The sequence below is a fragment of the Artemia franciscana genome, chromosome 17, assembly GCF_032884065.1.
Source record: "Artemia franciscana chromosome 17, ASM3288406v1, whole genome shotgun sequence".
Taxonomy (NCBI): domain Eukaryota; kingdom Metazoa; phylum Arthropoda; class Branchiopoda; order Anostraca; family Artemiidae; genus Artemia; species Artemia franciscana.
The window spans coordinates 1,924,371-1,944,809 of NC_088879.1; the positions used below are offsets into that span (position 1 = coordinate 1,924,371).

The 20,439-nt window shown below is 33.8% G+C and overlaps 1 protein-coding gene across 2 annotated transcripts in view; it reads left to right on the plus strand.

Annotated features, from left to right (window-relative positions):
- LOC136037676 (transforming growth factor beta receptor type 3-like) overlaps positions 1-20,439 on the plus strand; it is a gene marked incomplete at its 5' end in the record, with an annotated part of 102,209 nt that overhangs the window by 52,241 nt on the left and 29,529 nt on the right. For both annotated transcript variants that reach the window (XM_065720417.1, XM_065720418.1), the window contains 2 exon segments: positions 1,888-2,204; positions 16,732-17,071. In XM_065720417.1, coding sequence (XP_065576489.1) covers positions 1,888-2,204; positions 16,732-17,071 — 657 coding nt within the window.

Consider the following 20,439-nt stretch of genomic DNA (forward strand, 5'->3'; position numbering starts at 1 on the left):
TTACTTTTTCATTTTTTTTTAAATAATGCTAGAAAATCCTGCGCTCCCTTCATGAAAATTTTCTTCCTCCATGAACAATTCCTCCAAGGAAAGTTCCCCTAACATATCTCCCTATTTTCACCCCCCCCCCAAAACCAAAAATCCCCCTGAAAACGTTTGTCTGTACACTTGCAAATAACCATTACTATATGTAAGCACTGGTCAAAGTTTGTAACTTGTAGCCCCTCCCACGGGGACTGTGGGGGAGTAAGTCGTCCCCAAAGACATAGTTATACGGTTTTTCGACTACGCTGAATAAAATGGCTATCTCCGAATTTTGGTCCGGTGACTTTGGGAAAATAATTAGCGTGGTAGGGGGCCTAGGTGCCCTCCAATTTTTTTGGTTACTGAAAAAGGGCACTAGAATTTTTCATTTCCATTAGAATGAGCCCTCTCGCACGATTCTAGGACCACGATTCAGGTCGATACGATCACCCCTGGAAAAAAAACAAACAAACAAATAAACACGAATCCGTGATCTGCCTTCAGGCAAAAAATACAAAATTCCACATTTTTGTAGATAGGAGCTTGAAACTTCTACCATAGGGTTCTCTGATGCGCTGAACCTGATGGTGTGATTTTCGTTAAGATTCTATGACTTTTAGGAGGTGTTTTTCCGTATTTTGTAAAATAGGGCAAATTTTCTCAGGCTCGTAACTTTTGATGGGTAACTTATATATTTAAAATCAGCATTAAAATGCGATTCTTTTGATGTAACTTTTGTTATAAAAACTCTGTTTTTTAGAGTTTTGGTTACTATTGAGCCAAGTCACTCCTTACTATACGTTCGTTACCACGAACTGTTTGATCAATCAAGCCTTACATTACATTTAAAAGTTGACTGGTAATACTAACTAAATTCGAGGAGGAAAAAAAACGTAGTTCGGACATTCACCAATTTACGGACGTTCACGGTAAGAATCTGAAAACTTTACAAACTGGCCAATATTTCGTAAGAGAACCAAGTGCATATTTTAAATAATTGATTCTTGCTATCATATGCAAATTCAGCTTCTCAATTTAATCATATATTTGAGTGTTATACAAGCGTAATAATATACAGTGCACATTTTTGAATGACTAAAAATTACAAGTTTCCTCATTATTCCTCCCGTCCACCTCGCAAAAATATATTTCCTGGAAATTGAATTTAGTTTAAAACCTGTAATAATTAATGTTGCGGTTATTTGTGATTTGGACCATCAAGAATTTCCCTAATATTTGCCAATACTGGCCAATACTTAATATTAATATTTGCCAATACTGGCCAATATTTCGTAAGAGAACCAAGTGCATATTTTAAATAATTGATTCTTGCTATCATATGCAAATTCAGCTTCTCAATTTAATCATATATTTGAGTGTTATACAAGCGTAATAATATTCAGTGCACATTTATGAATGACTAAAAATTGCAAGTTTCCTCATTTTTCCTCCCGTCCACCTCGTAAAAATATATTTCCTGGAAATTGAATTTAGTTTAAAAGCTGTAATAATTAATGTTGCGGTTATTTGTGATTTGGATCATCAAGAATTTCCCTAATATTTGCCATAAACAAAAATGTGCAATAAACTATTAGCTGATAAAGTCTGTTCACACTATTTCTCCAAGAATTATTTTTCAGATCGATTTAAAAAGTCTAAATATTTCTAAGCAATGGTACTATTTGTGGCTCGGAACATGGCCAAGAACTTTTTCTTCTCATAAAATCTAAACAAAATAAAAATTGTGCAACAGATTATTGGCCGACTTGTTTTAAAATTTTTTTTTAATTTGTTTTTTAAATTTGTTTTTTAAATCTGATTTGTTTTTTAAATCAGGTTAATTAAAAGTCTGATTATTCCTAGGTAATGATGCTGCCATTTGTGGCTCAGACCATATCCCAGTGCTCAATTCACCGAGTCCTGTACTAAGTGCCACAGTATCTGAAAAGAAAGTACTATCTGGATGTTATCATAAAGCAGAGGTTGGAAAACTTCATACAGATCTGCATATTGTCAATGCTCAGGCACCGCCGAAATCTACAATTGAAATACATTTAAGTCCGGAACTGGAGAGAGGAATAGAAAACCGAAATATGACCTTAATTTTAAGATCCGGCCATGAAGATACAATCTGGGCCATTTCTGCTTCTGATCGACTTCATGGATTTTTAAGAGTTATGGTAAGCAAGTAATGTTAATGATTAACTTACTCTAGTCTTTGAGAAACATATACGCTTAGAGGTTTTTTACACAAAGAATATGCATGATTAAGTGGATAAATTTGAAAGGAATGGGAAGAAAAATAATTAAATCTAAAAGTTTATGAAACTAACCAAAACTGTATTTGCGTATAGACCTGCGGCCAGTAAAAGCGATAAAACCATTGATACAATAATCATCCTTTCGAGAACTGAGCATGGTAACATGTCCACAGCATTGATTTTTGAAATATTCCTTCGTCTCAGCAACTCTCTCTCTCTCTCTCTCTCTCTTTCTTTCTTTCTTTCTTTCTACCCCCCCCCTCTATCATCTCTTTCTCTCAATTTTCTTGTTTATTCAATATTTTAATATTACGACCCACGTAGATTCGTGACCCGTTTGACTCCATTGTCTATTTGCATGACATATCAGAAATAGGATGTTTGCTCTGTAATTTACAAAAGAATGATTATTTGAATTTATTTGTACATTTAATTCAAACTTGACGGTAGATCAAACAGAAAAATATCAACATCCGCGCAATGACAATTCAAATGTTCAGTTTACATCTTTGCTTTCGGCTATTCAAACTCTTTAGATTTTTGTTACCCATCGCTGAATTTGTTAAGAAAAAATGGAAGTTATGGGCAATGCTGTCCTTCTGCTTGCAACACTTGATCAATCATTGAAGAACAGTATAGGATATAAGCTTGGTGAAAAAAACAACAACAACAAATAAACTAATGCCGATGGTACGGAGGATGCAGGGCTAAGTAATTTATTTTAATTTTAGCATGGAAAAAAACGAAACTTGTTAAATTGGTTCAACCACAAATTCACAAATCTTCAAAATTTTCTTCTTCTAAAGTAACAACTCCACGTAACAGACTTTAAATTTATATTACCTATTAAACAAGAGGACGAAAGTACCTCAGTTCTCCAAGACCCAACCTTTGTACCTCCAACCATTTAGCCGAAATGCAGAAATGTTACAACTTGTTTGACGAAGAACCACGCAAGGATTTTCAGCCATAATCATCAAGGCACAAAGTGAGCCACTAGAATCTCCAAGACCCCAACCCATTCCTCGCAATACCAACTTTTTAGAAACAATTGCTCAGTGCTTGTTTTCTAATTATATTTCGTTATAGAAAACGTGTTACAACTTTTTAACAAATATATCTTGAAAGTGTAAAAACAGCAAATCTGAGTTTTGTGAAATACTAAAAAAAACAGTAAATTAACAAAAAAATAAACGAAAAAGAATTGAGTTTCATTTTGAAATTCCTTGGTTAAAATAATATATTTTTATATTGCTATCAATAAGTGACTTCCTTTGTATCAGCTTTTAGGTGGGTAAAACCATGAGCATAGGCTGAAATAATATTCGGTAAGCTTTTGAATAAGTTACTTGGATGATGTTATTTATTTTACGATTGAAATTTAATACAAACATCAAACACAAACAAAATCTCAAAAAATTTTAGCACCTAATTTTGGCTCTATCCTAATGTTATGAGGTAGTTTCCCTATTTTCCATTTCTTTCAGTTTTCTGAAAGTACTTTCCCTTGAGAATTTAATTAAGATTTTTAAGAAGTATTTGTTATGAAATCCGTGGAATTCGTGATGCTCTTATCTTCATTTGAATTTCTTGCATTTTGAAAAGAAAATTAAAAAATAAGGCCAATGTAAAAAGGATAACTAACTAAAGCTGTAAAAAAAAAACAATAAATCAACAAAAAAAAATTAATAAAAACAAATTGAGTTTCATTTTGAAATTCCTTGGTTATAATAATATATTTTTATATTGTTATCAACAAGTGACTTCCTTTGTATCAGCTTTTAGGTGGATAAAACCATGAGCATAGGCTGAAATAATATTCGGTAAGCTTTTGAATAAGTTACTTGGATAATATTATTTATTTTACGATTGAAATCTAATACAAACATCAAACATAAACAAAATCTAAAAAAATTTTAACATCCAAATTTTGCTCTATCCTAATGATAAGAGGTAGTTTCCCTATTTCCCATTTCTTTCAGTTGTCTGGAAGTACTTTCCCTTGAGAATTTAATTAAGATTTTTAAGAAGTATTTGTTATGAAATCCGTGGAATCCGTGATGCTCTTATCTTCATCTGAATTTCTTGCATTTTGAAAAGAAAATTAAAAAATAAGTCCATTGTAAAAAAGATAACTAACTAAAGCTGTAAAAAAAACAATAAATCAGCAAAAAAAATAAATAAAAACAAATTGAGTTTCATTTTGAAATTCCTTGGTTATAATAATATATTTTTATATTGTTATCAACAAGTGACTTCCTTTGTATCAGCTTTTAGGTGGATAAAACCATGAGTATAGGCTGAAATAATATTCGGTAAGCTTTTGAATAAGTTACTTGGATAATATTATTTATTTTACGATTGAAATCTAATACAAACATCAAACACAAACAAAATCTCAAAAAAATTTAACATCTAAATTTTGCTCTATCCTAATGATAAGAGGTAGTTTCCCTATTTCCCATTTCTTTCAGTTGTCTGGAAGTACTTTCCCTTGAGAATTTAATTAAGATTTTTAAGAAGCATTTGTTATGAAATCTGTGGAATTCGCTGATGCTCTTATCTTTATCTGCATTTCTTGCATTTTGAAAAAAAAAAAATAATAATAAGTCCAATGTAAAAAGGATAACTAAAGCTGTAAAAAATAAAAAATAATGAATTAACAAAAAAAAAACGAAAATAAACTGAGTTTCATTTTGAAATTCCTTGGTTACAATAATTTATTTTTATAAACTACTTGTAAAACCTTTGTTTTTGTCTTATTTCGACATGTTGTAAATGAAAAAGAAGACACCTAACACCTTATGAGAACCCCAGAGCTATTGAGTGCACTTTCTAGCCTTTTGAAGTCTACCAAGATATACAATCGACCTTATAAATAAAATGAAAACATAAAAATACATATGTTGACCTTGTTTATTAATTTACCATCAAGATTAATCAGAATCAATGTTACCATTTCTGAATCAGCTTCTATGGCTATTTTTTCCTATTTAACAGTTTTTTGGTTCTGAAAATTGTTTGTAAATTTTTGGTTACTATGGACTGTGCTTCGTTCTTTACTAGATTACAGTGTACTTCACTTAGAAATTATTAGAATTACAAATTATGGGTATTTCAATTAGGCAGCTTTATTAAAATGAGTATCGTTCGAAAATTGTAATTACTGCCCTCTATGCAGAACACAACATGGTCGCAGCGACTAAAAGTCGTCATGACAGATAAGACTTTATCAAAGAGAAATTACTATCCTTTGCGTAAAAAGAGTGTTTTAATATCATTGGTAGACAAGCGTCACATATTTTTGTAAGACAATCACATAATTTCTTTAGCGTATCAAACAGTTCGTGGTAACGAAGTTACAGTAAGGAGCCACCCGGCTTAATAGTAACCGAAACTCTTAAAAACAGAATTTTGATACCAATAGAAACATCAAAAGAATAGAGATTTTATGATGATTTCAAATATATAAGTTTCTTCAATTTTAGTCTTACCCATCAAAAGTTAGAAGCCTAAGAAAATTTGTCCCATTTTCGAAAAAAGAGGGAAACATCCTCTAAAGGTCATAGGATTTTAATCAAAATCACACCATCAGATCCAGTGGATCAGAAAACCCAACTGTAGCGGTTCCAAGCTCCAATCAGCAAAAATATGGAATTTTGTATTTTTTGCCAGAAGAAAGATCATGGATACGTGTTTTTTTTCTGGGGTGATCGTATTGACTCAGTGGCCCTAGAATATCGTGAGAGGGCTCATTTGAATAAAAATTAAAAGTTCTAGTGCCCCTTTTAAGTGACTAAAAAATTGGAGGGCAACTGGCCCTCCTCCCATGCTCATTTCTCCCCCAAAGTCACCTGATCGAAATTTTGAGATGACAGTTGTTCAGCATAGTCGAAAAATCTAATAACCGTGTCTTTGAGGATGGCTTACCCCCCACAGTCCCCGGGGGAAGGGTTGCAGGCTATGAACTTTGCCCATTGTTTACATATAGTATTGGCTATTGGGAAGTATACAGGCCTTTTAAGAGGTATTTTTCCTGGTGGGAGGTCGGGAGGAGGGGGCTACGTGGGAGGATAATTCCAAGGAGAAAGTTTTCATGGGGAAAGAATATTTGTATTAAGGGATTGCCGGATTTCCCAGTATTATTTAAAAAACGATCAGAAATAAAATTTAAAAAAGTTTTTTCAACTGAAAGTAAAGAGCAACACTAAAACTTAGAACGAAGAGAAACTATTACGTATATGAGGAAGTTCACCCCTATTCAATACCTCGCTCTTTACGCTGAAGTTTTTTTTAGTACTCTCAAAAGAGTTACTGATTCTAACTAAACGACCTTTGTGATTCAGGGGTCATTCTTAGAGAAGTGGAACGAAATTCAAACTTTAGCGTAAAGAGCAAGATATTGACTAGGGGGTGAACCCCCTCATATACCTAATAATTTCTGTTCGTCTCAAGTTTTAATGTTGCTCCTTACTTTCATTTGAAAAAGCTTGTTATTTTATTTAATGTCGGAAAGAGAGGCCAATAATCCCGCCATTTCAAAACCTGTGTTCATTGGTTCTTCTGTATGAAATGTTGAGCTAATAAATCGGATGAATTCTTCATGAATGGTTTTCTGTCGAGCTTCCAAACCAGTTGAGGTTAAGAAAGTTTCTTTAGCTTTATATTGACATAAATTTTGTGAGGAGGCCGAACAATTTGTGTGCACAAGAATGCATTTTTCAGGCCTCCAAGGTACGACGAAAACAGATTTAAAACTAAAAAATCTCGTTTTCCGTCTGTTTTTGTGAGTGGTGGAAAAGGATATGATGCATTTTGGAGAACAATAGAACAATTTTGAACCATTAGAATAATGTGAACCGTAAAAAAACAAGGAAAATAGATTGGACTAAATCAACCCTTGGGGTCTCCCACCTTCTAGCACTTTGCGTGCTCTTGTAGCATCACGTGTGCAATACACTTCCGCCATTTAGGGCACAGTCCCTGTAACGCTTGGCATAGTTCTATCTGGTGTACGCGACTTCTGAAAGGCAATGACCCCTAGGATAGACTTACCACTGATTTAGTGTTGAAAACCAAAGTTTGACACAAAACTGTCACATAGTGCATGTTGAATTTCTTTAATTGTATATGCTGCACAACTTGAATAAAAAACTTATCAAACAGTTCGTGGTAACGAACTGTAGTAAAGAGCGATTCGGCTCAATAGTAACCAAAACTCTAAAAAACGGAATTTTGATACCAATAGTTGCATCAAAAGAATTGTATTTTAATGCCAATTTTAAATATATAAGTTTCATCAAGTTTAGTCTTACCCATCAACAGTTACAATCCTGAGAAAATTTGCCTTATTTTAGAAAATAGGGGGAAACACCCCCTAAAAGTCATAGAATCTTAACGAAAATAATACCATCAGATTCAACTTATCAGAGAGTTCTACTGTAGAAGTTTCAAGCTCCTTCTTCTTCTTATGTTTATGAGGCCTGTGGATCAGTAGGATGTCCATTCACCTCTCTCTCTCAACTCTACTTTTTAAAACAGTAAAAAAAACCTTAGCGTAAAGAGAGGGCGTTGAGGAGGGAATAGCCCCTTTCACATACGGAGTAATTTTTGTTTGTTTTAAGTTTTAATGTCGCTCTTTACTTTCGGTTAAAAAAATAACTTGTTTTATTTTATTTAATTAGTATCTAAAGCTTACCATTCTATTTAGTAACAATAATGTAGACTAATAGTAAGAATGGAGTTTAATATCAAAATCGGTTATTTTACTTTTTATTCTCTTAATAAGTAAAAAGTAAATATAAACTAAGTAGCTTCATTTATTGCCACCTGACATCTAGAATAGATGTTCTGTAAAATAACGCTATACCAGTATCACGTACGGTTAAATATTTAAAGATAATTATTAAGGTTAATAAAATTGCATCATAGGATAAGAAACTGCTCTACAGCCTTGTACTTCCACCCTGCGAAGATGCTTCATTTCTGCATTTCTACGTACTGCTCAGCTCTACTAACCCTTGCGTCGCCGACCATAGTCCACCATACCTGTAACCTCCCCCTCCCCCCAATCCCTCTTGAGAAGACAGTATGATAGTTAGGGTCGGTGTTCTCCAAATGCATGTGTACGTGACCCCTAAGAATCTCTTTATTTTGCTACAAAATTTATTTCTTCTTGAATAAAGAAATAAATTAAGCAGTATTCATCAAAGCATAACGGTTCTATTCATGGAATTCAGTAGATCTTATTTGAATCAAAATAAAACACGTTTTGTTTCTATTGTCATTCAAGTTTAAAGTGTGAAAAATCAAGACAATTAATTTATAGAGACGTAAATTTCCTAAAACGTAATTAAAGAATGGAATTCCTTTTATTCAAGATTAGGACAATGGCCAAATTACTTGTCTTAGCAATTTATATTAAGGGAATTTCAGTTTAAATCAGCTACCATTGATTTTTTTGCAAATAAGTCTTTTTTTGCATTTACTGATCAAACTCAGAAATTAGGTAAGTTCATTTTTGTTCTTTTTTGATTTGAGCTATATGCACTGTATGGTGCAATTGATCTACTATTTCAAATAATAACCTGCAAAATAACAAGATGCCTTCATCTCAAATATACCTGATTCAAAATATGATATGTGACAAAATTTTCTACCTTACCTAGTAATTGTGAAACTTCAGTTTTATAACTTGTGTCTTTTTAAGCCTGCAACTTCAAAGTTAGACTGTTTAAGAACATAAATGAAATTTGATGTTTTAAATCAGTTACTAGGAAACTGATACAACTCTAGCCTATATGCCTTAAAATTAGGAAAATGAAAAGTCTTTAATTCATTTTTTTTTAAGAAAAAGTTCTCCTTATGCAGTAAAGTAGTCTTCGGTAATAGTGGGTGGCAAATTTAAAAAGAAGAAACGTGGGCAAAAAATCAGCGAAAAAAATAATTTAAAGACATATTGCCCCAAACAGCTTAAGAAAGTGTAACTTTCTTTTGAAGCTTTAGAGATATATTTTTCTTGGGAATCAACATATTGCTAATTTTTGATTTTTGGGGACTTCCACTTATTTATTTTCACGGTTCAACGCGACAACACTGATGAAAATGTGGTGCTGCCGTAAGTACTTCATTATTTTGAAACAACCAAAATAAAAATATTAGAATATTGCGGTTATCAAATATTAATGGACCTGAGATGGGCTCAAGGAGTAAAAATATGGTTATATTTTGATGTCCTTTTTCTTCAAAATTGTTCTACAAAGCAAAAGTTTTAATTTGATATTCCCCCCCCCCCGAATAAAATGTTATACATCTGAGATTTGCTAGGACATCAAGTTTAGTTTGGTCTCATCTATATCTATTCTGTTATATAAATTTAAAGGCCTTTGACCCAAGTGAACAGAGACTACGGTCGATCCTTTATTTCCATGCTGCTAGGCGTTCTTTGATTCCATTGGCTTATTTTTGTTGCGTATGTTGCAAGCTAATTTTTATTTCTGCAGATAGAAATAGCTTCGCCCTTTGAAAATGGTTAACTAATGCTGAGTAACTAATCTAGGCTGACAGGAATTTTAACATTGGTCTGATTTCTTATTTTTGATATTTGGATGTTCTAATTTGATTGGGTACAACTACGGTCACTTTCAAGTGTTGTGCACTAAGTTGACTCCTGTTACTAAGTAGAGTCAGCGCGCAGCTTTTTAAAGATATCAGGAATTTCGCTTATGGATTTTAAAACTCTACAAAAGTAGTCTTAAAGCACAAGTCATTGAAACTTACGCAGATTCCTCACTTTAATATTTTTGCTAGCCACAACACCATCCCATCAGATGATTTGGCTTCCTAAAGCTTAACGATATCCAATGAGATTGCCTATGCAGAGCTTTATCCAATCCAATATAAGCGTGGGCGGAGCGTTTGCACGGGCAGGCAAGTTCTGTTAGATAGTCAGTGTAATTGAGGAACACGGTGGCTCATGTATTTTGCCACGAGTGAGATACCATGTGGAACCTCGTGGATGATCTGTATTTAATGTATATTAAAACTCCATTCAAATTCTCTGAAAAGTTTGTGGAACAATCTTATAATTGCCTTACTGACATAGGAGGAAACTTTGGACATTTGGACCTTGCTAGAGTAAAGTACTACGCATGCTTTGACCAAAGGGTATAGATAACTTGTAAGAGTGAAAAATGGCATTAGATTTGGAAAAATCACCAACGCCATCTATTACTCTTTTTCAGTGTAATACTATGGTAAATTTTGTGTTTTTTTTTATAACTGGCAGAATTGGTGCAGTAATAAGTGTCTGATCAAAGTTCCCGAAAAAAATTTCAATGTCTGAAAAAAAATGACAAGAAACGCTAAACCTTTGATTAGTGATGGTGATTTTTTGACCCTAGCACCAGTTTCCACTCTTAAAAGTTACACACACTATTTGAACTTGACTGTGATCAAGTCAACTCACCTGGCTTAGGATCTGAACGTACTTAAGGAAATATAGTTTCTTGAGGGACAAACGACTCCGCCCTTTAAGACCAGAATAGTTGCTTTGTAAAAATTAAGCCACTAAAAAGGAAGCTTGTGAGTCAAAACTCTTTTGCAAGTAAACCGCACGCTTTTCTGTGATTTTATGGTTGAAGTAAAATTATTTAAGCCCTAAGACCGATATTTAGAGACAACGGTGCAGGGTTGTCAAAAGGACACTCTTGGTATTTAACCCCTTTCTCGTCTGCTGTCCTTTTAGTAATTCCAGATTTCTCCTGTTTCATCTTCGCTTATTTTCGTCGTTTTACTTCAAATGGCGATCCTGTCAAAAATTCAAATTTGGAGAAACACTTGACTCAACCGATAAGAAAGACGTAAGCAAGTAGCTATAATTCAAGGTCTTGAATTTCAGTTTGAGTCTCCAAATGTAGACTTGACTTACTTGACTCGCCACATATAGAACCAGCAGTTTTCTGGAGGGACCCTGGAAGTGTCTCTTTATCTCATTTAAACATATTTGTCCAAAAAAAAAGTTGGCAACCATGCACCATTGCCGAGCCTAGCTAAATACATTGCAAAATTATTGGCTATAAATCAGAAGATAGCAAAACATTTTTTGAGACGCTTTGTGTAATGGTGGCTTAAGTAAACTTAAGTAAAACAGTACTTAAACGGTAACTTAAGCAAACAAACGGTACTTAAGTAAAACAGTTCAAAATAGGGATGAAACTTTTTTATTGACAGTGAACAGATATAAATTTAACTGGATATTTCGAACACATATACAGTGTTCATCATCAGCAGTAAGTTTTACTGCCTTTTAGTTTTACTGCTGATGATGAACACTGTATATGTGTTCGAAATATCCAGTTAAATTTTATATCTGTTTACTGTCAATAAAAAGGTTTCATCCCTATTTTGAACTGTTTTACTTTCGTCATGGAAAGGCAGTGTGGTCTTCGAAGTTATCTAAAATCGGTACTTGCGTATTATACCGACCACACTATTGTTCTTGATCTACTTAAAACCAGTTTTTCTATGTACACTTGGAGATAATCAGCCTAGCCTGAGTGAGATAAACTACTATGCAAGTATATTTTAATTAAATATTTAATAAATAGAGTTGGTTAAGTTAGGTATTTAATATAATGCGTTCTGGACGGCCTGCTTTCCATAATTCTCTGCTGTAGTTTCTATAATTTGTTACTAATTTTCATCATATTTCGATATGTTTCATTATGATTAACCTAACTTCACTTCTTGAGTGTGGTCAGTATAATACACAAGTACCGTAAAATTTCCTAGGCATATAGTTTCTAAGCTAGAAAATATAGGGGGGAAAGAGTGTTAATACACGGGTTGACGATCATAATTACACGGTTGATAGGACAGAAGGAAGCCACCCTATCTGCATTTAATCTATAATAGTAGAATTTGATAATTCAGTTTTCAGTTTTTGTTTTCAGCTATTCAGTTTTTTGTCCATTAATTTGTCTTCCCTTCTGATAAATGCAGTATTTATTACAGGGATTAAAATTATAAAATTACTTTTTTTTGCATACAATTACTTTGTGTTAATTATAACGTACTAAACCTTTGGAAAATGGGAGTTAGTAATAGAGTTATTTTTATCTTTGAGGTTCTTGTAAAATCATCGAAAGACAGTTCGATACAATTTAGAGATATTTTTGGCTTTTCATAGTCGAAAGATCAATGTGATGGAAGACCAAAATTTATTGGGAAACATAGTATTTGGAATATAAATATTGTAGTGTTTTCCTTCGTTCGCCAACATTATAAATTTATGACTGGGGAAAATCTTTCCTAATTGGATAAAAAAAACTAATCTCTCCGAATTGTATTTTACAAGATTCCCTCCAGAAAAACAAATTATTGAGTGTCAACCATCAACCATGAAATAAATTGGATCCATCCAGGGGCGCTGAATTGGTTCAATCGTTCCCTTGATTTCTTTGCCCCCCTCCCACCTAGCTTTTAAAAGACACACTTTTTAAATTTCAATTGATTTTTCTTTGTATTTTCATCAAAAAAGGGAAGAATTGTCAATCTTCCACAGATTTTTCTTCATACGATCCCGTGAATTGGCACCCCCGAATCCCTCAAAATTAAATTCTGGATACGACCTTGTTCAAACTGAAATTTGTATTAAAAAAAAATAATAAAAAAATAAAACAGAAAGCTAATTTGTATCGAAGCGTGACTTGTCTCAACTGAGAAATTCACTGGGAAATTGCTTCAGATCAAACAATTTACATACTTGTAATTCAACTATTGGCATCAATTTTCCTCTGGCGGAAGTAATTATTACCTCCAGATACTTTGAGGTTTCATCTACTACGCAGATAATAAATCAATAAATATTACTGCGTTTCTGATTTTTGACCGCTTTTTGCATTTGTTTTTTATAACTTATTTACGCAATATTTATCCTGAAATGCCTTTGGAGGAGCCCTCTAATGTGGTGTTGGTCAACCACAACTATGATGAATATTCGTTTTCCAATTTGCTGATAAAATTTCTGAGTTAAATTCCACATTTTTGGTTCAACCGGATTGGCTATTGAAAAATAAATAATTATTAAAAATAACCTATCATAAAATTTTTCCATTTTTGTCTAGTTTAACTCAGCCTTCTGGAGGGGGGATTACCCCCAGGAGCCATGCCCTGGATCCGCCTCTAACTGAATCCAACTTAAAACTAGAAATAAAAAACCGTGTAGGAAAGTCAGTCGAAACAGACACAAACCTTGTAAAGGTTTTAATTAAGATAAGATTTATTCATAATGAAAAACATATTCAATACAATAATAAACTATTCTAAGGACTCCTTGGCCTGTAAGAACACGTTAAAGATTTACTTAAAGTTGGCTATTAAACATTGAAATGAATATGTTGTAACAGCGCATTGGATAAAACCACACGTTCCATGCCGGAGACCGTCGTTTGATCTAGAATGTTGCTAGGAATTGAGTCCGTGTATATCATTATTCTTTTTTTTGTTTTTTTTCTATCAACAGAATTTCTTTTAAGCCTAAAAAGGCAAATTTTGGTTGTATAAGAGTCACTGCTAAAGCTTCGGAATTCTGAAGAAACATCCCTGTGAATTTATTAATTAATATTTCCCGATAAATTGTATCTATTCATTTAAAAAAAGGAACAATGATGAAAATATTATGTATTATTTATTTCAGAGATAATGAGTCGGAGGTAACAAGCCTGAGACTATCTGTACAGGATCTCGACTCTTGTTGATAAAAGAGTATCGCCTGGTGCTGAAAACCATGTTATGACCAATATGGGCCCAGGATTGCACAAAGTCTCTATTCCATACTGAAGGTCCCAGGGACTTCTTGCTGTCCGGTTCTAAGCCGGCTTAAGGACTTCGGTGTATGCTTGAGATGATATGCTGATCTCTGTCCTGCACTGGTATCCGGGATCATTGCTTTTTTTGAGGCTAAAATAATCTCAATGATATGAAAATTGGGACTTGGATTGTTACGACGGTAAAAAATGAATATCGTATCGATATTTTGACTGACGAATTCAGACGATTCGAACTGGACTTATTAGGAGTATCAGAAACTCATATCCCAGGGGTAGGAAGCATGAAATTAGGTGATATGAAAATTGTTAACTCAGGCAGGAAAGATTGAGAACATAGACAGGGAATAGGGCTCATGGTGAATAAAGAAGCTGCTAAGTCCTGTTTAGACTGGGAAGGTATTAATAATATGAATACTATTGCTCATTTTATGACTAAAATGTTCAGGGCCCCTGTAGAACTGACTGACGGAGATACTAGTGACTCCGATGAATTTTACTTACAGTTACAGGAGCCAATAGACAGGGTCGTAGGTAGACATATGATGTTTTACTAGGAGATTCTAACGCCTAGGTCAGTGGAAATAGGCATAGATGGTATCCTAGCCTAGGTAACTTTGGTGTTGGAAAAGCAAACAGTAATTGCTACAGACTTTTGCAATTTTGTAAGTATAACAATCTAGTTATAACCAATACAGTGTTTGGTCATAAAATGGCCCATAATTTAACATGGTATTCACGTGATGGTAAGACATCAAACCTTATTGATTATGTTATAGTAAACCAAAGACTGGCAGGATCAATGCAAGGTAGTAGGAAATATAGAAGTGCTGTTATTGATTTTAAAAGTAAAATCACCATCTAGTAGTGTCTAGGGTTAATTTAAAGCTGAAATTTTGGATGGGTAACTACCCCCTGGGAATTTATGATGTTGGTAGGCTCCACGATGAGAATTGGAGAGAAACTTTCCAGGAACAGTTTAGTACTAAACTTTAACAATGTTGAATATGGTTGGAATAATTTTAGAAAAACAATATGTGAAGTTGCTGATGGGGTCTTAGGGAAGAAAGTTAGGTTTGCAGCCTGGAATATTTGTGAAAAAGCTTTATGTTTAATAGAGAGGAGAAGGCACCTGTGCAAGAATTATCTGAACGATAGATCGTATGAAAGCAAAAGGAATGTAAAGAGACTGGAGAAAGCATTAAAATATGTACAAAGGAGGTGTGAAGTGGAGGCTATTGTTAAAATTGCTGTGGGTGTGGAAGATACAGCTAGACGGCATAATAGTAAAATATTGTACTGGCAATATGGCGTGTTAATAAATTTAGAGGGAGTAATCAATCCAGACCTGTCCCAGTTAAAGATAGGAACGGGGCCACAATTAGTGATAAGGAAAGAGTTAAAGAGAAATGGGTAGATCATTTTGAGAATGTGCTAAACTGAGATATACTTGCAGGAAAAGATATAAAGGAAAATGAAAAAGTTTGTAATACCTTGGATGTGAAGGAAGATTTGTTCTGTGAGGGAGAATTAACGACAGAAGGGCTACTAAAGGGTTAAGATATAATAAGACTCAGGGTGCTGATAGTGTGGTAAATGAGTTTTCTAAATATGTTCTGAGTTTTCTGGTGGCTCTGAGGTTGGAAATAAGTTACTGAAGATTATGAATATGATTTTTTAAAAAGGGAAAGTACCTAACAATTTAGGAAAACATTAATTAAACGACTGTATAAGAAAAGTGATAAAAGTGATTTTTAATAATTATCGAGGCATTAGTCTGGTCTCTATTTCCTAATATGATAATTTTCAGACAAGATATTCTGTTGACATTCTGTTGTTTCAAGAGAAGAACAGTGTGGTTTTAAAAAAGGTAGGGGATGGGTCGACCAAATTTTCACCGCTATGTTAATATTTGAGAAGTTCTTGAGTCGTCAAACACCCTTTGGTCCTCAGTTTTATAGATTATGAGCAAGCGTTTGATTTTGTTGATAGAAGAGCTTTAGCAAACGTCATATCCTTGTATGGCATACGAGACAAATACATTTAAGTGATTAGTGCTTTGTACGAGAATAACACTTCTGCGGTTAAAGTTGGAAATTTGGTTAGCAGCTGGTTTTGGATTAAATCAAGAGTTAAGCAGGTCTGTGTCCCATCCCCCTCTACATGGGTCATTTTGATGGAATTTGTCCTAGGGAGCTCTGGAAAGCGAATGGGAAAACGCGGAATCAAATGGGTAGGAAAACTCTCCTGGATTTAGATTATACTGATAATTTAGGCATTCTAGATGAAAGTGTGAGCAAAATGAATGAACTTTTAGAAGTTTTGCGAGTTCAAAACTACCCCGTCGGCCTGCTTGTGGTACTACTACGGTAAATTTAAAGATAATTGTAATGTGTAAAAAGGGACAAGGTGGACACGCTAGTCGAAGTTTTGTATACTTTTCCACTAACCAACTAGGTCTCAGAACTATATAAAAATTGTCATATCCAGTTTAAGATTACAGGTAGCTGAGTGTAACTTAGCTGCATCGTCACCAAGTAACCTAGCGTAGATGTTTTTTGTCCTTAGCGTTGATAAAAATGTCCTGAGCTTTTAAAAATAGTTTATTTTTCTTCTAGAGCAAAGGCATTGTTGAAAATAAAGGGATATCAAAGCATTTTATTATCGAAGCTGTCAAGGAAAATTTCCCGCAAGAATTCGAACTTTTTATTCTCGAAGTGGCACTGACAATAACTGTCCCGATTTCCTATGTGAATGTTAGTGATGTGACCTCAATTGACTTAGTTGTTGGCAGAAAGGGACCCGATATTTTACCCGGATTTTCGACTGGACTCAATCCTTGGGATACCAAAAATGCGGCAAGCAGTGGAAGAAAAGATGAAAGACGTAATAAGATTAACCACAAGTCAAGACACAAGAACGGGGGTCAAAGATTCCTCCCCTCTAAGCCATATTCTGGTAAATATTAATTATTTATTTTTCTAATATTATCCTTTATGTTAGGACTTGTTATGTTAGGACTATGTTAGGACTATCCTTTATGTTGGGAATAAGATATAGTATAAGAGAAGTAGAGAATAGAAAAAGCCTAGCTGTCATGGTTGCAGCAACAGATGCAGTAGTAGGAATAAAACATATAAACTTTTTTGATTTTGCATGCTGTACAAGCTATGAAACAATAATTTTTTGGACTTTATGTTTCAATTTAAAAAACTCCCACCAAAAAAAAAAAAAAAAAAAAAAAAAAAAAAAAAAAAAAAAAAAAAAGCAAAGCAAAGCAAGAAATGAGTCGTCAGTCTCAAAGTACGTGATATATCACGCAAATTATATCATAGATGCCTGTCCCATACCGGGGATAAGTAAGGTTTTTTACTAAACAATTAAATAATTTAAAACGTTCAGCGTATTTGGCCGGCAATTTTTGAACGTTCTTTGCCCTATGTGCGTAGGTTTAATAAATAAAAGCATTCAAGAAGATCCAAGATGGTTTCTAATTCTCAGTTGCAAATTGTTCTTGTTAAGGTTCCAAAAACTAATTTTGAACTTTATTAACTAATATGTTTAGCACTGAAACATTATTTTAAAACTTAGGAGATAAAAAATTGAAGTAAACCATTCTTTTCAACATTTTTTGTTCCAATCTTGAATCGCAAAAGAGATCGATGATTTGACTGAATTGGTACATAAGATTGTGTTTTCAGTAAAGTACAAAAGACAATCCTGCTTTTAGGGGACTTCAGGTGGGGAAAGGTTCCATTTTGCTTTGTAGTAATGCTGCTGCTGTATAAACCTTATTAGATATTGCTGTAAATGGTTAAATATCCAGGGACAGTTGCATGAATGGAAAAAGAAATTGCATGAATGGAGAATTAAAAAAAAATATACTTGCCTTAATAATTTGGAAAAATTGATACTATGATTTATGAAAAAAAAAAGTTCCACCATATATATTTGGGTGGTTTTTAGTAGTTGCTGGTGCCAAATTTAAGAGGGATAAATATGGGTGAAATATCAGCAAAAAATGATTGACTAATGACCAGGCCCGTAGCCAGGATTTTTTTTCAGGGGGGGGCACAAAAAAGCTTTAAAAGACACATAAAAAATTTATTCACATTCCTTTTTGTTGTTATTTTACGAGCCGGACAAAAATTTAGGAGTAGGGGGTTCAAAAGATTGTATCCTGCCCGATGGATACGCCCCTGCCAACGGCATATGGGACCAATCAGCTTAGGAAGGCTTAGGCTTCCTTGGAAAGTGAAATTGTCTTTTTCTCAGTAGATTGTTAGTGTTGGATTTTGTAATGACGAAAAGCGTTGTCAAATCTAACTAATTACTTTTGTTTATTTATTTTCACGGTTTAACGGGGCAACATTGACGAAAATGAGGTACTGCCTGAAAGCTCATATTTTTGAAACAACAACAACAAAAAAGAAGGTTATTGTAGCTCTCAGGTTGAAATAGGCCAAAGATGAGTCCGGAAAAAAAAACGACAACAAAAAGTGGTATAAATAAAAAAAAAATCCAGTGGATTTGACTGGTAATTTTCGAATGTTCGTTTTTCCACGTGTGTACGTGTCTGCTATAAAAACATTCAATTACAGCGTGCTTAAATTTATTGGCAACAAGCCTCAGACTCAATTGCAAAATTGTTCTTGGTAAGGTTCCAAAAATTATTCTTTAACTTTTTTGGATCAAGTATGTTTAGCAATTAAATTGCCTTTTATTAGCTAAGTAAAAATACTGTTAAAGTAAATATTTTCTTATAAATAAATTATTTTATTTTATTTGTCGCAATGTTTAATCAAACAGTTCGTGGTAACGAACTGTAGTAAGGAGCGACCCGGCTCAATAGTAACCGAAACTCTAAAAAATGGAATTTTGATACCAATAGTTACATCAAACATTTTGATGCTGATTTTAAATATCTAAGTTTCATCAAGATTAGTCTTACCCATCAAAAGTTCGAGCCTGAGAAAATTTGCCTCCTTTTAGAAAATAGGGGAAACACACCCTAATTGTCATACAATCTTAACGAAAATCACACCATCAGATTCAGCGTATCAGAGAACTTTATAGTAGAAGTTTCAAGCTCCTATCTACAAAAATGTGGAATTTCGCATTTTTTTGAAAGAAGACAGATCACGGATGCGTGTTTATTTGTTTTTTGTTTGTTTATTTTTTTCCCCCAGGGGTGATCGTATCGACTGAGTGGTCCTAGAATGTCGCGAGAGGGCTCATTCTAACGGAAATTAAAAGTTCTAGTGCCCTTTTTAAGTGACCAAAAAAATTGAAGGGCACCTAGGCCCCCTCCCACGCTCATTTTTTCCTAAAAGTCACCGGATCAAAATTCTGAGATAGCCATTTTATTCACCATGGTCGAAAAACCTAGTAACTATGTCTTTGGGGACGACTTACTCCCCGCAGTCCCCATGGGAGGGGCTGCAAGTTACAAACTTTGACCTGTGTTTACATATAGTAATGGTTACTGGTAAGCGTACAGACGTTTTCAACAGGATTTTTTTGGTTTAGGGGGAGAGTTTAGGGGGGGTTACGTGGGAGGATATTTCCTTGGAGGACCTTTTCATGGGGGAAGAGAATTTCAATGAAGGTGGCGCATAATTTTCTAGGATTATTTAAAAAACAATGAAAAAATAAATATGAAAAGTTTTTTCTACTGAAACTAAGGAGCAGCATTAAAGCTTAAAACGAATTATCACGCATATGAGGGGTTTACCTTCTCGTAATACCTCACTCTTTATGCTAAAGCCTTTTTAGTAATTTCAACTATTTATTCTACGGCCTTTGTGATTCAGAGGTCATTCTTAAGGAATTGGGACAAAATTTAAGCTTTAGTGTAAAAAGCGAGGTATCGACGAGGGGTTAAGAACCCCTTCATGTACGCAATAAAAACATACGAATATAGAAGTTCGTTACATAAGTTAATTTGTAAGTTACGTATATTTTTTACCAATGAAAACGTTCGTAAAATATTAAAAGTTCTAGTTGCCTTTTTAAGTAATCAAAAAATTGGAGGGCAACTAGGCCTCCTCCCTATCCTCAATCGCTCCTTTTTTCCTCAAAATCTTCCGATTAATTACAATTAGTTAATATGTAAATTTTATTTTAATTATTTATGTGCGAAGAGCCAAGATCAAAACATGCATTAATTCAAAAACGTCCAGAAATTAATTAAAAAAAGTTTTTTTTTTTAAAATGAAAGTAAGGAGCAACATGAAAACTTAAAACGAACAGAAATTACTCCGTATATGAAAGGGGCTTTTCCTCCTCAACGCCACGTTCTTTGCGCTAAAGTTTCTTACTGTTTT